The 15,936-nt window shown below is 46.0% G+C and overlaps 1 protein-coding gene across 1 annotated transcript; it reads left to right on the top strand.

Annotated features, from left to right (window-relative positions):
- The first annotated feature begins 214 nt into the window (after positions 1–214).
- Positions 215–2,654, top strand: LOC139272741 (zinc finger protein 16-like). Its single transcript, XM_070888844.1, has 2 exons — positions 215–474; positions 1,250–2,654. Exon 2 carries the CDS (start codon positions 1,358–1,360, stop codon positions 2,477–2,479), a length of 1,122 nt encoding a protein of 373 aa, XP_070744945.1. The 5' UTR covers positions 215–474; positions 1,250–1,357; the 3' UTR covers positions 2,480–2,654.
- Positions 2,655–15,936: the final 13,282 nt, after the last annotated feature.

The raw sequence follows: 15,936 nt of genomic DNA, 5'->3' as shown, positions 1-15,936 counted from the left end.
TTAATCTCCAGCTCAGGAATAGGGGTTATTAAGATCAGCAGAAACAGTCAAAACTGCGAACATGAACATGGAGTGCCCAATGCAAACACAATAAATCCTGTTCCATTCACGAAAATGGGGTATTTACCCAGCATTGCCCGCGGGGGAGAATGGGCCGCACCCAGATTACAGGGTCCCAGTACGCAAGCGCGGGACCTGGCTGTGTTTGGAGCATGCGTGTTGCCTGTAATGGCGGAAGGGATATGGTGAACATCTGATCCACATAAGCGGTCAGTTTCAGCGGGGTGGAGGGAAGTAATGGACCAGCGAGTAGTGGGAGAGACTTCATGAACAACTGGTGCCCGCTGGAAGCCCGGAATAATAACCTGAATATCGGCGGTTGCAGCTTCGGGGCTTTTTCCCGGGTCACAGGCCCAGGATAATGGCGGCCATCTTCGTACAGGAAGGCAGGTTCAGTGATCTGCCATTGATTCAGTGAGTAGCAAAGCGCATACGCGGGCATCTTAGTGCAGGAGCGACGTGATCTGCATCAGTGTGTTTCTAACCGGGTCCTAGTGGGAAAAGCAACGTACAATTATTTCATTCTTATTCTTGACGCATCTGATTTCTCATCATCTCGCCTAAAGGCGCTGCTCAGTGCCAAGCTTACGGCTTACATCCCAGATAGTTGTAATAGAAAAGCCTCAGATCTGTTCACTCCCAGGGTTAGAATCCCCATGTACAGTCCCAAGATTGAAATCCACATGTACATTCCCAGGTTAGAATCATCCAACGCGAGCGTGGCCTCAGCAACACCGAATGCAGCTCTCCGGCCCCGAGTCAGAGTTGTCGGGACAGCGGCTCCCCCACACCAGGAATACAATAACTTGCATTTATACAAGCCCGCAATTCCCAGCCGCTCTGTATCAGAGTGGGCGCTGGATGCGGATGTCGGTCCCTGGCCTCCTGTGTGGGTCTGTTTGTTGCATCAGTTTGAGCTGGTTGGACAGGGGGGAGAAGCTGCTGGTTTCACTCCCAGAACTTCTGGGCCCAGTGGGACCAATAATTTCCCAGGTGGGTTCCCTTCCCTGAAGGACATTAGTGAACCAGTTGGGTTTTTATGACAATCCGGCAGCTTTCATGGTCACTTTTTTCTGCTGATGGCCGCACAAATGACCAGATTCATTTAGCTCAATTTCACATCCTAGCTTTGTGTTTTTGTGGGTTCTCTCTCACACTCCTTTTTTCCTGTTTGAAATTCACTTTACAGGGTGTTAAAAGAGAAGGATTTGTAGACTTGAGGCTCAAACCAAACATCACCTCAAGATCTGATGGAGTTAATCAATTCATTGTACCTGAATATCATCGGCCTTTGACCATGGAAGCAGAAGGCACCGTTCACAGTGGCGAGAAACGGTACACGTGCTCTGTGTGTGAACAAGGCTTCAGCCGATCATCCACCCTGGAGAAACACAAGTGCAGTCACACTGGGGAGAAACCATGTAAATGTGGGGACTGTGGGAAACGATTTAACTTCCTGTCCCAGCTGGATAGACATCGGCGAGGTCACACTGGGGAGAGGCCATTCACCTGCTCTGACTGTGGGATGGGATTCACTCAGCCATCCCACCTGCTGAGACACCAGCGCACTCACACTGGGGAGAGGCCGTTCACCTGCTCCGACTGTGGGAAGGGATTCACTCAGTCTACCCACCTGCTGATACACCAGCGAGTTCACACTGGGGACAGGCCGTTCACCTGCTCCATGTGTGGGAAGAGATTCCCTCAGTCATCCCACCTGCTGATACACCAGCGAGTCCACACTGGGGAGAGGCCGTTCACCTGCTCCGACTGTGGGAAGGGATTCACTACCTCATCCTACCTGCTGTTACACCAGCGCAGTCACACCGAGGAGAGGCCATTCACCTGCTCCGACTGTGGGAAGGGATTCACTACCTCATCCTACCTGCTGTTACACCAGCGCAGTCACAATGGGGAAAGGCCGTTCACCTGCTCTGTGTGTGGGAAGGGATTCACAACCTCATCCCACCTGCTGAGACACCAGCGAGTTCACACTGGCGAGAGACCTTTTAAATGTTCTGACTGTGAGAAGAGTTTTAAAAGCAAAGAGCACCTGCTGATACACCAGCGCACTCACACCGGGGAGAGGCCTTTCACCTGCTCAGAGTGTGGGATGGGATTCACTCAGTCATCCAACCTGATGAGTCACCAGCACACTCACACTGAGGAGAGACCTTTTAAATGTTCTGATTGTGAGAAGAGTTTTAAAAGCAAACAGCACCTGCTGAGACACCAGCACACTCACACTGGGGAGAGGCCGTTCACCTGCTCCGACTGTGGGATGGGATTCACTCAGGCATCCCACCTGCTCAAACACCAGCGAGTTCACACTGGGGAGAGGCTGTTCACCTGCTCCCTGTGTGGGAAGGGATTCACTCGGCCGTTCACCTTGCTGAGACACCAGCGAGTTCACAAGTGACTGCAGGGGTTGGATTCTGCTGTTATTGCTGCTGTTAATCACATCCCGGACTAAATTGTGTTCATTCTGACAGTTTGGGGTTTATAACTCTTGTAACGCTGATGTTAATAACTCCTGTAACTGGACTGGAGTTTAATATTTGTGATGGAGACAAATAAATCAGTGTTGCTTTCAACATATTGCTGTAGATTTTTGTCTCTTCCACTTGAGTGTTTAGCATCACCTGGCTGGAGCTCGGACAGGACAATCTGGGGGAGGATCATACGGGGGAACAGAACTTCAGCCTGGACACAGTCCTTCAGGGCCACACTGAGAGGGCCAAACAGCACTTTGGTCTTTCTCAGCTCTCTTCACTGACAACAAAGTCGCCACGAGGGTTAATCTTGTTGCGTGTAAGGTCCACCCAAGATGATATCCACCCAAGGATGTTTAAAGAGATGGGATGGGTGCTCTGTGAGCCCATATCTCCAACAGCTCGATAGTCATGGATTGTTCCCTGAGATTAGAAGGTAGCACACGTTGGGGACACGTTGGGGACAAATTGGGGACAAATCTGAGCCAGGGAGCCAACGGTCCATCAACGTGACCTCGATCACTGGGAAGATGCTTGAAGGGATCCTGAGAGGTGTTGTTTTCGATCATGGGGAAAAGGAAGGGGCCATTAGAGGTACTGAACATGGCTTCCTCAAAACAACGTCACATCTTACAAACTAGCTTGAGTTTGTGAAGAAGTCGTTAGGTTGGTGGAAGGGAGGAATCCGGTTGACATTGTCTACCTCCGGGGTGTCAAAACTTATTTTCTATTGTGGGCCTGATCCAATACACTGGCACTTGGTGTACAAAAGCATGGATAATATGATAGACCTGCATAAAATACTGGTTGAGTGTGAACTGGCATATTGTGCACCACATTTTAGTAAGTATGTGAAGGCCTCAGAGAGGGCGCAGAAAAGATTTACGAGAATGATTCCAGTAATGAGGGTCTTCAGTTACATAGATAGACCTGAGAAGCTGGGGTTGTTCCCCTTGGAGCAGAGAAAATTGAGAGGAGATTTGATAGAGGTGCTCAAAATCATGAGGGGTGTTGACAGAGTAGAGAGAAACTGTTCCCATTGGCAGAAGAGTCGAGAACCAGAGGACACCAATTTAAGATGATTGGCAAAAGAACCAAAGGCGACATAAGAAAAAACCTTTTTACACAGCGAGTGGTCAGGATCTGGAATGTGCTGCCTGAAAGGGTGGTAGAGGCAGAATCAATCACAGCTTTCAAAAGGGAATTGAGTAAATACCAGAAGGAGAGAAATTTGCGGGGCTATGGAGAAAGGGCGGGGCAGTGGGACGATAGCTGAAGCTCTATCAGAGAGCGAGCACAGGCTTGACGGGCCGAATGGCCTCCTTCCGTGCTGTAACCACTCTCTGATTCTAAGGTGATATAAAATCTGTTGTCCAGGATGCTCCATCTCCCGGGCACTGGACCCGGTTGGCAACAGAGACCCTGAAGCCCTGCCCACTCTGTTCCTGCATCAAGATGGCCATGCATGCACTATGATCCCGCCCTGACCAAGATGGCAGCCAGTGAACTTGCTCTCCTGGACCTGTCACCATAAGAGGTGGCCCATAAAAGGTTACTGCACAAGATAAGAGCTCACTGGGTTGGGGGTAATATATTAGCATGGATAGTGGCTTGACTAACTAACAGAAAATGGAGAGTCGGGATCAATGAGTCATTTTCAGGTTGGCAATCAGTAACTAGTGGGGTGCCGCAGGGATCAGTGCTGGGACCCCAACTATTTACAATCTATATTTATGACTTGGGTGAAGGGACCGAGTGTAATGTAGCCAAATATGCTGATGATACAAAGATAGGTGGGAAAGCAAGTTGTGAGGAGGATGCAAATAATCTGCAAAGGGATATAGACTAAGTGAGTGGACAAAAATTTGGCAGATGGAGTATAATGTGGGAAAATGCGAGGTTATCCACTTTGGTAGGAAAAATAAAAAAAAAAAATTATTGTTTAAATAGGGAGAGATTACAAAATGCTGCAGTACAGAGGGTCCTGGCGGTTCTTGTACATGAAACTCAAAAAGTTAGCGTGCAGGTACAATAAGTAATTAGGAAAGCAAATGGAATGTTGGCCTTTATTGCAAGGGGAATGGAATATAAAAGAGAAGTCCTGCTACAACTGTACAGGGTATTGGTGAGGCCACACCTAGAGTACGGCATACAGTATTGGTTTCCTTATTTAAGGAGGGATATACTTGTGTTGGAGGCAGTTCAGTGAAGGTTCACTGGATTGATTCCTGAGATGAAGGGGTTGTCATATGAAGATGAAGGGGTTGTCATATGAAGAAAGGCTATACTCATTGGAGTTTAGCAGAATGAGAGGTGATCTTATTGAAACATATAAGATTCTGAGTGGACTTGACTGGTTGAATGCAGAGGATGTTTCCTCTCGTGGGTGAATCTAGAACTAGGGGGCATAGTCTCAGAATAGGGGGTTGCCCATTTAAAACGGAAATGAGGAAGAATTTCTTCTCTGAGGGTCATGAATCTGTGGCATTCGCTACCCCAGAGAGCTGTGGATGTTGGGTCATTGAAAATATTTAAATTGGAGATAGACAGATTTTTGAAGGATAAGGGAGTGAAGGGTTATGGGGAGTGGGCAGAGAAGTGGAGCTGAGTCCATGATCAGATCAGCCATGATATTGAATGGCGGAGGAGGCTCGAGGGGCCAAATGGTCTACTCCTGCTCCTATTTCTGATGTTCTTATGACCTGGAAGGCACTGCCTAAAGTGGTGGTGGAAGCAGATTCACTCGTAACTTTCAAAGGGAAATTGGATATATACTTAGAATCAGAGGAAAATTACGACACAGCAGGAGGCCATATGGCCCACTGTTTCCGTGCCAGTCGAAAAAGAGCTATCCAGCCTAATCCCACCTTCCAGCACTGGATCCGTAGCTTTGTAGGTCACTGTTTTTTAAGTGCACATTCAAGTACTTTTTAAATGTGGTGAGACTTTCTGCCTCTACCACCCTTTCAAGCAGTGAGTTCCAGACCCCCACTCTGGGGGAAAACATTTTTCTCATCTCCCCTCTAATCCTTCCACCAACCACTTTAAATTTATGCTCTCTGGTTATTGACCCCTCTGCTGAGGGAAATATGTCCTTCCTTACCACTCTATCTAGGCCCTTCATAATTTTATACACCTCAATCAGGTCTCCCCTCCGCCTCCTCTGTTCCAAGGAAAATAATCCTAGTCTATCCAATCTTTCCTCATAGTTAAAATTTTTCAGTCCTGGCAACATCCTCATAAATCTCCTCTGTACCCTCTCTAGTGCAATCACATCTTTCCTGTAATGTGGTGACCAGAACTGCATGTAGTACTCTAGCTGTGGCTTAACTAGTGTTTTACGCGGTTTACACATAACTTCCCTTCTCTTGTATTCTATGCCTTGACTAATAAAGGAAAAATGGCGCGGAGGCCTCGGGGAGTGGCGTGGAGGCCACTTCAGGGAGCAGCGCAAGCTGATGCAGGAGGGCGACGGCAGCGAAGAGTGATGTCATCAAGGTCCAAGTCGGTGATTGGAGTGTGGGTAGATACAGCAGGAGCGGTGAGAGACTGTGGAGGGACGTGATCGGGGCCGAGGGGAGGCACGGGCCACCCCACACTGCGATATGTGTGCACACTTGGTCCATGCAGCAGAGCTGATCTCCAGTCGTCTTGGGTAATGCTTGCCTCTGGACCAAGACCAAGCTCTTGTCAAACCTGTGTGGTGGCTGGTGTGCAATGGTCACCACACGTTAAAAAAATCCACGCACAGGCATCTTCCACCCTTCAGCATGTAGTTCAGGTCCTTCATAGAAACACCTGTGAACTCATCCTTTTTTGGTGTGGAAGCAAGTCATCCTTGTTTCGAGAGAATGCCTATGAGTGAGAGTGAATGAATAAAGGAAAGTATTCTGTATGCCTTTTAAAGTACTTTATCAACTTGTCCTGCTATCTTTATGAATCTGTGAACATACACTCCAAGGTCCCTTTGTTCCTCCATACCTCTCCATATCCTCCCATTTAATGTACCCAGGGAGGTTTGGAAAATGTTGATCAGAGCCTCTGCAATTTCCCCTTTGCTTCTTTTAATAGCCTTGGATATATTTCATCCTGCCCTGGCGATTTATCTACTTTTAAAGATACTAAACCCCTTAATACTTCCTCTCTTACTATGTTTAGCCTATCCAATATTTAATTCTCTTCCTCCTTAACTTCGACATCAACCTCTTTTGTGAAGACAGCTGCACGGTATTCATTAAGTACCTTATCCACATCCTCCGCCTCCACACACACATCGCCATTTTGGTCCCTAATAGGCCCTACTCTTTCCGTAGTTATCCTCTTGCTCTTTATGTAATTATTAAACATTTTTGGGTTTGCTTTGATTCCACTTGCCAGTACTTTTTCATGCCCTCTCTTTGCTTTCCTAATTTCGTTTTTAATTTCACTTGTCATCCAGGGGGCTCTAAATTTGGCAGTTCTACCCTTTTTCTTTGTGGGAACATGTTCACCCTGAGCCCCTTGTATCTCCCTCTTGAATGCCTCCCACTGCTCTGACACTGATTTAACTTCAAGTAGCTGTTTCCAGTCCACTTTTACTAAATCACTTTTCTCAACGTAGTAAACTTGGCCTTCTCCAATTTAAATCCTTTATTCCTGTTTTATCTTTGTCCTTATCCATGAGTATGCAAAAATGAACTGAATTATGATCACTACCACAAAAATGTTCCCCCACTGATACTACTTCCAGCTGCCCAGCTCCATTCCCTGAAACTAAATCTAGAACTGCCTCGCTTCCCTTGTTGGGCTTGCTACTTTCTGGCTAAAAATGTTCTTAATGCAATTTAGGAAATCTGTGCCCTCTAGACCTTTTACTCTGCATCCCAGTTAATATTAGGGTAGTTGAAATCCCCCACTTTACTGCCCTATTATTTTTGCACTTGTCAGAAATTTGCATACAGATTTACTCTTCTATCTTCTGCAAGGTTTTTTGGGGGTCTTATAATACATCCCCAGCAGTGGGATTTGTTGTACAGCTCTCCTGCTTTTTTCGCTTTGTTGCTTTCAACGTTGAATTACACACACACACACAGCAGTAGTAAATGGCAGGATCAGGTTTTGTATTTAGACATTCATACTATACAAACCAAGTATGAAAGCTACTGAGACACAAACACTTCACAAGCCAACTTTATGCATGTTCTGATTTCCAGTGGCTGCTTGTGAGACACACACCTTCAGAATGTCCTGTGTCTAACAAAAACCAGTTCCATCTCTTATACCTAAAAAGCCTTTGAACTCTTGTTTCCTTGCATAGTACATTTAAACAATTAACATGCAGACGATGTAGAATCAAAATGGCATTGCCCTGAAATCAGGACTAACTGCTTTCTGAACGACTGTACACAAACCAGATCATTGCCTCACATAGTAACAAATATTAAACATACAGATAAATGACCAGCTACTCATTATCCTGAAGTCAAGTCGCACTGCCATAAATCAACTCCCACCATGAAGTACTATAAACACAGGTGATCAGATACACATTTCAGTGGCCAACTGGCTCCATATCGTCTAGCAGCCTGTTTCGATCCAAACATCCTGTTTTAATCCAAACTTTAATATTCCACCTTTTGACCCTTTCGCTATCTCCAGACTGCATCGAAGCAAGGCGTTTCAGAAATGCGGGCACACACTCCCACATTCCCCCATTTCTTCTCTTTGCCTCTGTGCCAGGCCTTATCTGGGTAACATTTGTATAGCCATTTGAGCTCGTTCAACAGCATTCTCCAGTTGTCGTCCTTGTTTTCAAACACGCCATCCATAGTAAATCAAAATGACCAGCACAATCAACTGCAACAGCACCAGCATAAGGACAGGGTGTTTCATTGTGCTCATCACGCCAGTTGCTGTCGGGCTCCATCCGAACAATCATCATCATCATAGGCAATCCCTCGAAGCAAGGATGACTTGCTTCCATGCCAAAAAGAGATGAGTTCACAGGTGTATCAATCAAGGACCTAAAATTCCAGATCCTGACCTACATATTGAACAGCGGAAGATGCCTGTGCTTGAATTTTTTTAACGTGGTGGCCGTGGCACACCAGTCATCACACGGGCTTGACAGAGCTTGGTCTTGGTCCAGTGGCAAGGGTTAACCAAGACGAACTGGAGACCAGCTCTGCTGGACGGTCCGAGCGTGCACACACATTGCATTGTGAGCTGGCCCAGGCTTCCCCTGGGCCCTCTCCTCTTCTGGCCCCCAGATTCACGCCTCTCCTGGGTCCCGGTCACTTCCATCGACAAATTCTTTCCGCTCCTTCGCCACTCTTGCTGTGTCTGTCCACAATGCAATCAGCGACCTGGCTTCGCAGCCATCACCCTCCTGCAGCAGCGCATGCTGCTCCCTGCAGTGGTATGCCTCCGCACGTTGGTCCCTGTAATGGCCCCGGCCTGCCGATGGACTTGCAGGCCAGTACCACTCAATTTCTGGGCGGGGCCACCGCACGCTGCTCCCTCCAGTGGCCCCGGCCTGCTGATGGTCTTGCAGGCCGGGACCATGCTGATTTCCCCGCTGGGCTGCCGCACGCTGCTCCCTCCAATGGCCCTGAATCTGATCTGAACAATGACTCCCACCAGCTTACATGTCCAATCTGGTCTATAGTTGTGCGAACGTTCTCCATTTCCGCAGTGTGATGGTTAATGTCCACACTTGCTTGATTCAGAATCCATAGCTGTTGAAATCTTGTACTCCATTTCTGCATTTCCTTCTTCCAAAAAGCAGCATGATTATCATATCCATTCTCACTTGTCAACTTTCAATTTTTGATGTTTTCTACTGAATTCCATGTTGTTTACATTCAGAAATGTAAACTCTCAATCGGTGTCTTCGACCAAGTCTGTTGCCCTCTGCAAAGTTTTTAACAATTTTCTCTGCTTTATGGGAGAAGTGTAACAACATAGAGTAAAGGATGACAGAAATGCTGAATAGTCAGTCAAGAGTCCCAGTCCTTCTGATGCATATAGGTACCAATGATATAGGTAAAAAACGGGATGAGGTCTTACGAGACGAATTTAGGGAGCTAGGAGTTAAATTTAAAAAGTAGGACCTCAAAAGTAGTCATCTCAGGATTGCTACCAGTGCCACATGCTAGTCAGAGTAGGAATTGCAGGATAGCTCAGATGAATACGTGGCTTGAGAAATGGTGCAGAAGGGAGGATTCAAATTCCTGGGATGTTGGAACTGGTTCTGGGAGAGCTGGGACCAGTACAAACTGGATGGTCTGCACCTGGGCAGGATCAGAACCAATGTCCTAGGGGGAGTGTTTGCTAGTGCTGTTGGGGAGGAGTTAAACTAATATGGCAGGGGGATGGAAACTTATGCAGGGAGACAGAGGGAAACAGAAGGGGGGGCAGAAGCAAAAGATAGAAAGGAGAATAGTAAAAGTGGAGGGCAGAGAAACCCAAGACAAAAAGGGCCACATTACAGCAAGATTCAAAAGGGGCAAAGTGTGTTACAAAGACAAGCCTGAAGGCTCTGTGCCTCAATGCGAGGAGTATTCGGAATAAGGTGGATGAATTAACTGTGCAGATAGCAGTTAACGGATATGATGTGATTAGCATCACGGAGACATGGCTCCAGGGTGACCAAGGCTGGGAACTCAACATCCAGGGGTATTCAACATTTAGGAAGGATAGACAGAAAGGAAAAGGAGGTGGGATGGTATTGCTGGTTAAAGAGGAAATCAGTGCAATTGTAAGGAAGGACATTAGCCTGGATGATGTGGAATCGGTATGGGTGGAGCTGTGGAATTCCAAAGGGAAGAAAACGCTAGTGGGAGCTGTGTATAGACCACCAAATAGTAGTAGTGAGGTTGGGGACAGCATCAAAAAAGAAATAAGGGATGTGTGCAATAAAGGTACAGCAGTAATCATGGGCGACATTAATCTACATATAGATTGGGCTAACCTAACTGGTAGCAATGTGGTGGAGGAGGATTTCCTGGAGTGTATTAGGGATGGTTTTCTTGACCAATATGTCGAGGAACCAACCAGGGAGCTGGCCATCCTAGACTGGGTGATGTGTAATGAGAAGGGACTAATTAGCAATCTTGTGCGAGGCCCTTTGGGGAAAAGTGACCATAATATGGTAGAATTCCTTATTAAGATGGAGAGTGACAAAGTTAATTCAGAAACTAGGGTCTTGAACTTAAGGAAAGGTAACTTCGATGGTATGAGGTGTGAATTGGCTAGAATAGACTGGCAGAGGCTACTTAAAGGGTTGACGGTAGATAAGCAATGGCAAACATTTAAAGATCACATGGATGAACTTCAGCAATTGTACATCCCTGTCTGGAGTAAAAATAAAACTGGAAAGGTGGCTCAACCATGGCTAACAACGGAAATTAAGGATAGTGTTAAAACCAAGGAAGAGGCATATAAATTGGCTGGAAAAAGCAACAAACCTGAGGACTGGGAGAAATTTAGAATTTAACACAGGAGGCCTAAGGGTTTAATTAAGAAGGGGAAAATAGAGTACGAGAGGAAGCTTGCAGGGAACATAAAAACTGACTGCAAAAGCTTCTATAAATATGTGAAGAGAAAAAGATTAGTAAAGACAAATGTAGATCCCTTGCAGTCGGATTCAGGTGAATTTATGATCGGGAACAAAGAAATGGCAGACCAATTGAACCTATACTTCGGTTCTGTCTTCACAAAGGAAGATACAAATAACCTTCTGAATGTACTAGGGGACAGTGGGTCTAGTGAGAATGAGGAACTGAAAGAAATCCCTTATTATGTGGGAAATTGTGTTAGGGAAATTGATGGGATTAAAGGCTGATAAATCCCAGAGTTCTTAAGGAAGTAGCCCTAGAAATACTGGATGCATTGGTGATCATTTTCCAACAATCTATCGACTCTGGATCAGTTCCTATGGACTGGAGGGTAGCTAATGTAACACCACTTTTTTAAAAAGGAGGGAGAGAGAAAGCAGGTAATTATAGACTGGTTAGCCTGACATCAGTAGTGGGGAACATGTTGGAATCAATCATATTAAGGATGAAATAGCAGCCCATTTGGAAAGCAGTGACAGGATTGGACCGAGCCAGCATGGATTTATGAAAGGGAAATCACGCTTGACGAATCTTCTGGAATTTTTTGAGGATGTAACGAGCAGAGTGGACAAGGGAGAACCAGTGGATGTGGTGTATTTGGGCTTTCAAAAGTCTTTTGACAAGGTCCCGCACAAGAGATTGGTGTACAAAATCAAAGCGCATGGTATTGGGGGTAATGTATTGGCGTGGATAGAGAACTGGTTGGCAGACAGGAAGCAGAAAGTCGGGATAAACGGGTCCTTTTCAGAATGGAGACTAGTGGGGTGTCGCAGGGCTCAGTGCTGGGACCCCAGCTATTTACAATATACATTAACAATTTGGATGAAGGAATAGAGTGTAATATCTCCAAGTTTGCGGATGACACTAAACTGGGTGGTGGTGTGAACTGTGAGGAGGACACTAAGAGGCTACAGGGTGACTTGGACAGATTAGGTGAGTGGGCAAATACATGGCAGATGCAGTATAATGTGGATAAATGTGAGGTTATCCATTTTGGGGGCAAAAACACGAAGGCAGAATATTATTTGAATGGCGACAGACTAGAAAAAGGGGAGGTGCAACAAGACCTGGGTGTCATGGTTCATCAGTCACTGAAAGTGAGCACGCAGATACAGCAGGCGGTAAAGAAGGCAAATGGTATGTTCGCCTTCATAACTAGGGGATTTGAATATAGGAGCAGGGAGGTCTTACTGCAGTTGTACAGGGCCTTAGTGAGGCCTCACCTGGAATATTGTGTTCAGTTTTGGTCTCCTAGTCTGAGGAAGGACGTTCTTGCTATTGAGAGAGTGCAGCGAAGGTTCACCAGACTGATTCCAGGGATGGCTGGGCTGTCATATGAGGAGAGACTGGGTCAACTGGGCCTTTATTCACTGGCATTTAGAAGGATGAGAGGGAATCTCATAGAAACATATAAGATTCTGACGGGACTGGACAGGTTAGATACAGGAAGAATGTTCTCCATGTTGGGGAAGTCCAGAACCAGGGGACATAGTCTTAGGATAAGGGGTCGGCCATTTAGGACTGAGATGAGGAGAAACTTCTTCACTCAGAGTTGTTGACCTGTAGAATTCCCTGCCACAGAGAGTTGTTGATGCCAGTTCATTGGATATATTCAAGAGGGAGTTAGATATGGTCCTTACGGTTAAGGGGATGAAGGGGTATGGAGAGAATGCAGGAAAGGGGTACTGAAGGAATGATCAGCCATGATCTTATTGAATGGCGGTGCAGGCTCGAAGGGCCGAATGGCCGACTCCTGCACCTATTTTCTATGTTTCTATGTTTCTCTCAGTTCACCCTTCGGAACTGCTGTCATTTCCTCTCTCGATATTTGCAATGCTCCAACTTCTATTTCGCATCCTTTAAGATCATGTTTATAACTCCCACATTTGAGCTTTTCACTGAATATCTCATCAGTTCTGAGACAGCCCGTTCCTACAGAAACTTTAAATGTTTCTGAACAAGCTTCTCCCACTGCTATCAGTAACTGCTCCTGGTGCATCTGGTGAGATGGGCTACTGTCTCTGGAGGAGAATCCCCTTCCTCCAGGAGCATCTGAACCTTCATTTGTCCAGCGGATCCTGTGTTAATTTCCCGCTGCCCTTCCACACAAGCCTCGATAAGTGTATGGCCACCCTTATCCTGAAGTAAGTGTCCTAAAGAAGCGACATGTGTGGTTGAGGTGCGGCATCACTATAGCAATCCTCCCTCACCTATGGAATCTACCCCCGATCTCACCCACTGCGGTATCCTCCCTGTCTGTGACTCTAGCTTCTCGTTCCTGATTCTTCAACATTTCTTTTAATTTTTCTGAGTCTTTAGCCAGTCTATTCCTGTCCTCTATCAACTGATGGGTCAGGATCCAGGCACCACCCGGTCCTGCTTTTATACGACTCCTCGCGGGATTCATCCACTCAGGCACTTCTGCCTTCCATCGCTGTAACCCCTGTCTCACTTCCGGGACTGAATTTCCTGCAGCTCTCTGATACAAGCTTTTTACCCTTGCCAACCATTTATCAAAATTATCGTCCCCAATCCAGGCATCTACTTCCAGAACTACTGAAGAGCGTAGAGGAATCAAAATGATCTGTTTGTGTACCATCCCCGTAATGATTTATAGCAATCCAATTACTTCCCAAACTTTTACACAACTGGAATAAAAGTTCCCCCACTTAGCTGGGTCCTTCCCCTGGTATTAATGCAAGTCGCTTTATTAACTGTGGCCCTGAGTGAGCACCAAAGATTGCAGCTATTATTCTACCAAGCAGGGACCTGGAAGTTGTTTCAAAACCTACTACCTTTCCCCGGTGATTCCCTAAAGCTTGCAGAATCATGTGAACCCTCTGATATGTGACCTGACTGTCACCACCCCAGAATATTACACCACCATTGGGCAAACTTATTAAGATCCTGAAGCGGTGCAGGTCCCACTTCACTGAGGATAACTCTCATGTCCTGTAACGTTACCTCTCCTTGCTCATACCAGGAATCCCCAAAACCACTTAAGGTAGTGCTCCCTTCACGAGCTCCATAGGGAGTAGAGGAATCATGATCCTTCTCTCGCCTTGTCCGTCCGAACATGCTTCCCCCACTCTCCGCATTACCGGAAGGTTGTGTGTAATGTTGTGGAGTGTGAAGCGTCTGAGGAACCGAAGAGGCATCTAACTGCTCCACCTCCGTACCTAACGTTGCCACGCCAACCACACGGGTTCGAATGATGGGCATTCTCCCTGTCCCTTAATCCCATTTTCAACTCTCAGACCTGGGGAATCCTCCGAATACCCCCCGGCTTTATCAATTGTTGTCCGTAATGCCACCATCTGCTGTAGCTTTCTCTCGATCCTGATTACGGTTCTGTTCATCAGCAAGATGCTGATCCAGTGTCAGAACCGTTCTGGCTGCCCCAAATGCCTGAAATCGCCAATTCTCTACTACTTTACTCACTGCTGTTCGATGCGCTGAGTTCTGAGACTTCCCTATCTCTAGCCTCAGCGCATCTAACAGCAGTTAGAATCCCCAGCATTAGACACTGTAACACTAATGCTTTTCTCTCTATCACTTTTTAACCCAAACACTTTAAAACATTTTTTTTAACTGGACACACTCCGCTAAGAACTGCCGTGTGTGTCTCCATCCTCCTGTCATCATTTTCTGCCCTATCCCATAAGGTCCCCCTTTCGACTCAATCCACTCATTAAGAAATTACCGGACCTCAACTGGAATATTCCCTGATCCTCCCATTACTAACTGGAGATCCCTTTAAGTCATGACAGCTAAGAAAATGCTCGCCCCTTGAACTGATGTGTGGGAAACACTTCTTCGAAAAACTCAGCCAACGAACTTTTGAAAATCATGTCGAGGTCATCAAGATGTCGGACAGCTTTCTTGCTCTTTTTGCTTTGTTGCTTTAAACATTGAATTGCACACACGCTCAGTTGTAGTAAATGGAAGGATCAGGTCTTTTATTTAGACATTCATAATATACAAACCAAGTATGGCTGCTTGTGAGGCACACACCTTCCGCATGTCTAGTGTGGGTGTGTGTCTAACAAAAACCAGTTCCATCTCTTATACCTAAAAAGCCTTTGAACTCTTGTTTCCTTGCAGAGTACATTTAGACAATTAACATGCAGACGATGTAGAATCAAAATGGCATTGTCCTGAAATCAGGACTAACTGCTTTCTGAACTACTATACACAAACCAGATCATTGCCTCACATAGTAACAAATATTAAACATACAGATAAATGACCAGCTACTCATTATCCTGAAGTCAAGTCGCACTGCCATAAATCGACTCCCACCATGAAGTACGGTAAACACACAGGTGATCAGATACACATTTCAATGGCTAAGTGGCTCCATATTGTCTAGCAGCCTGTTTCAATCCAAACTTCAATCTTCCAACTTGTCGCCCTTTCGATATCTCCAGACTGCGCCAAAGCAAAGCGTTTCTGAAATGCGGGCTTCCACTCCCACAAGATTCCACTTTTTTGTTCTTTCGTTCAACCTATATAGCCTCATTTGATGATCCTTCTAACATACTATCCCTTCTCACAGCTGTAATTGTTTTTTTAACCAATATTGCCACCCCATCCTTTTTCACCCCTCTCTATCCCGTCTGAAAACCCTGTAACCAGGAATGTTGAGCTGCCATTCCTGCCCCTCTTTAAGCCATGTTTAGTAATGACTAAGATATCATACTTCCCTGTGTCTGTCTGCCCTCAGCTCATCTGCCTTATTCACTATACTCCTTGCATTTCGGTATATACCATTTTGCATCAACTTT

The sequence above is a fragment of the Pristiophorus japonicus genome, chromosome 9 (genome assembly GCF_044704955.1).
Source record: "Pristiophorus japonicus isolate sPriJap1 chromosome 9, sPriJap1.hap1, whole genome shotgun sequence".
NCBI lineage: Eukaryota > Metazoa > Chordata > Chondrichthyes > Pristiophoridae > Pristiophorus > Pristiophorus japonicus.
The sequence above is the reverse complement of the archived record's forward strand: the minus strand, read 5'-3'. Positions and strand labels throughout refer to the sequence as shown.

Bases quoted from the DNA above. Each gene is read 5' to 3' on its own strand.
- LOC139272741 (XM_070888844.1), top strand. From the start codon at position 1,358: ATGGAAGCAGAAGGCACCGTTCACAGTGGCGAGAAACGGTACACGTGC.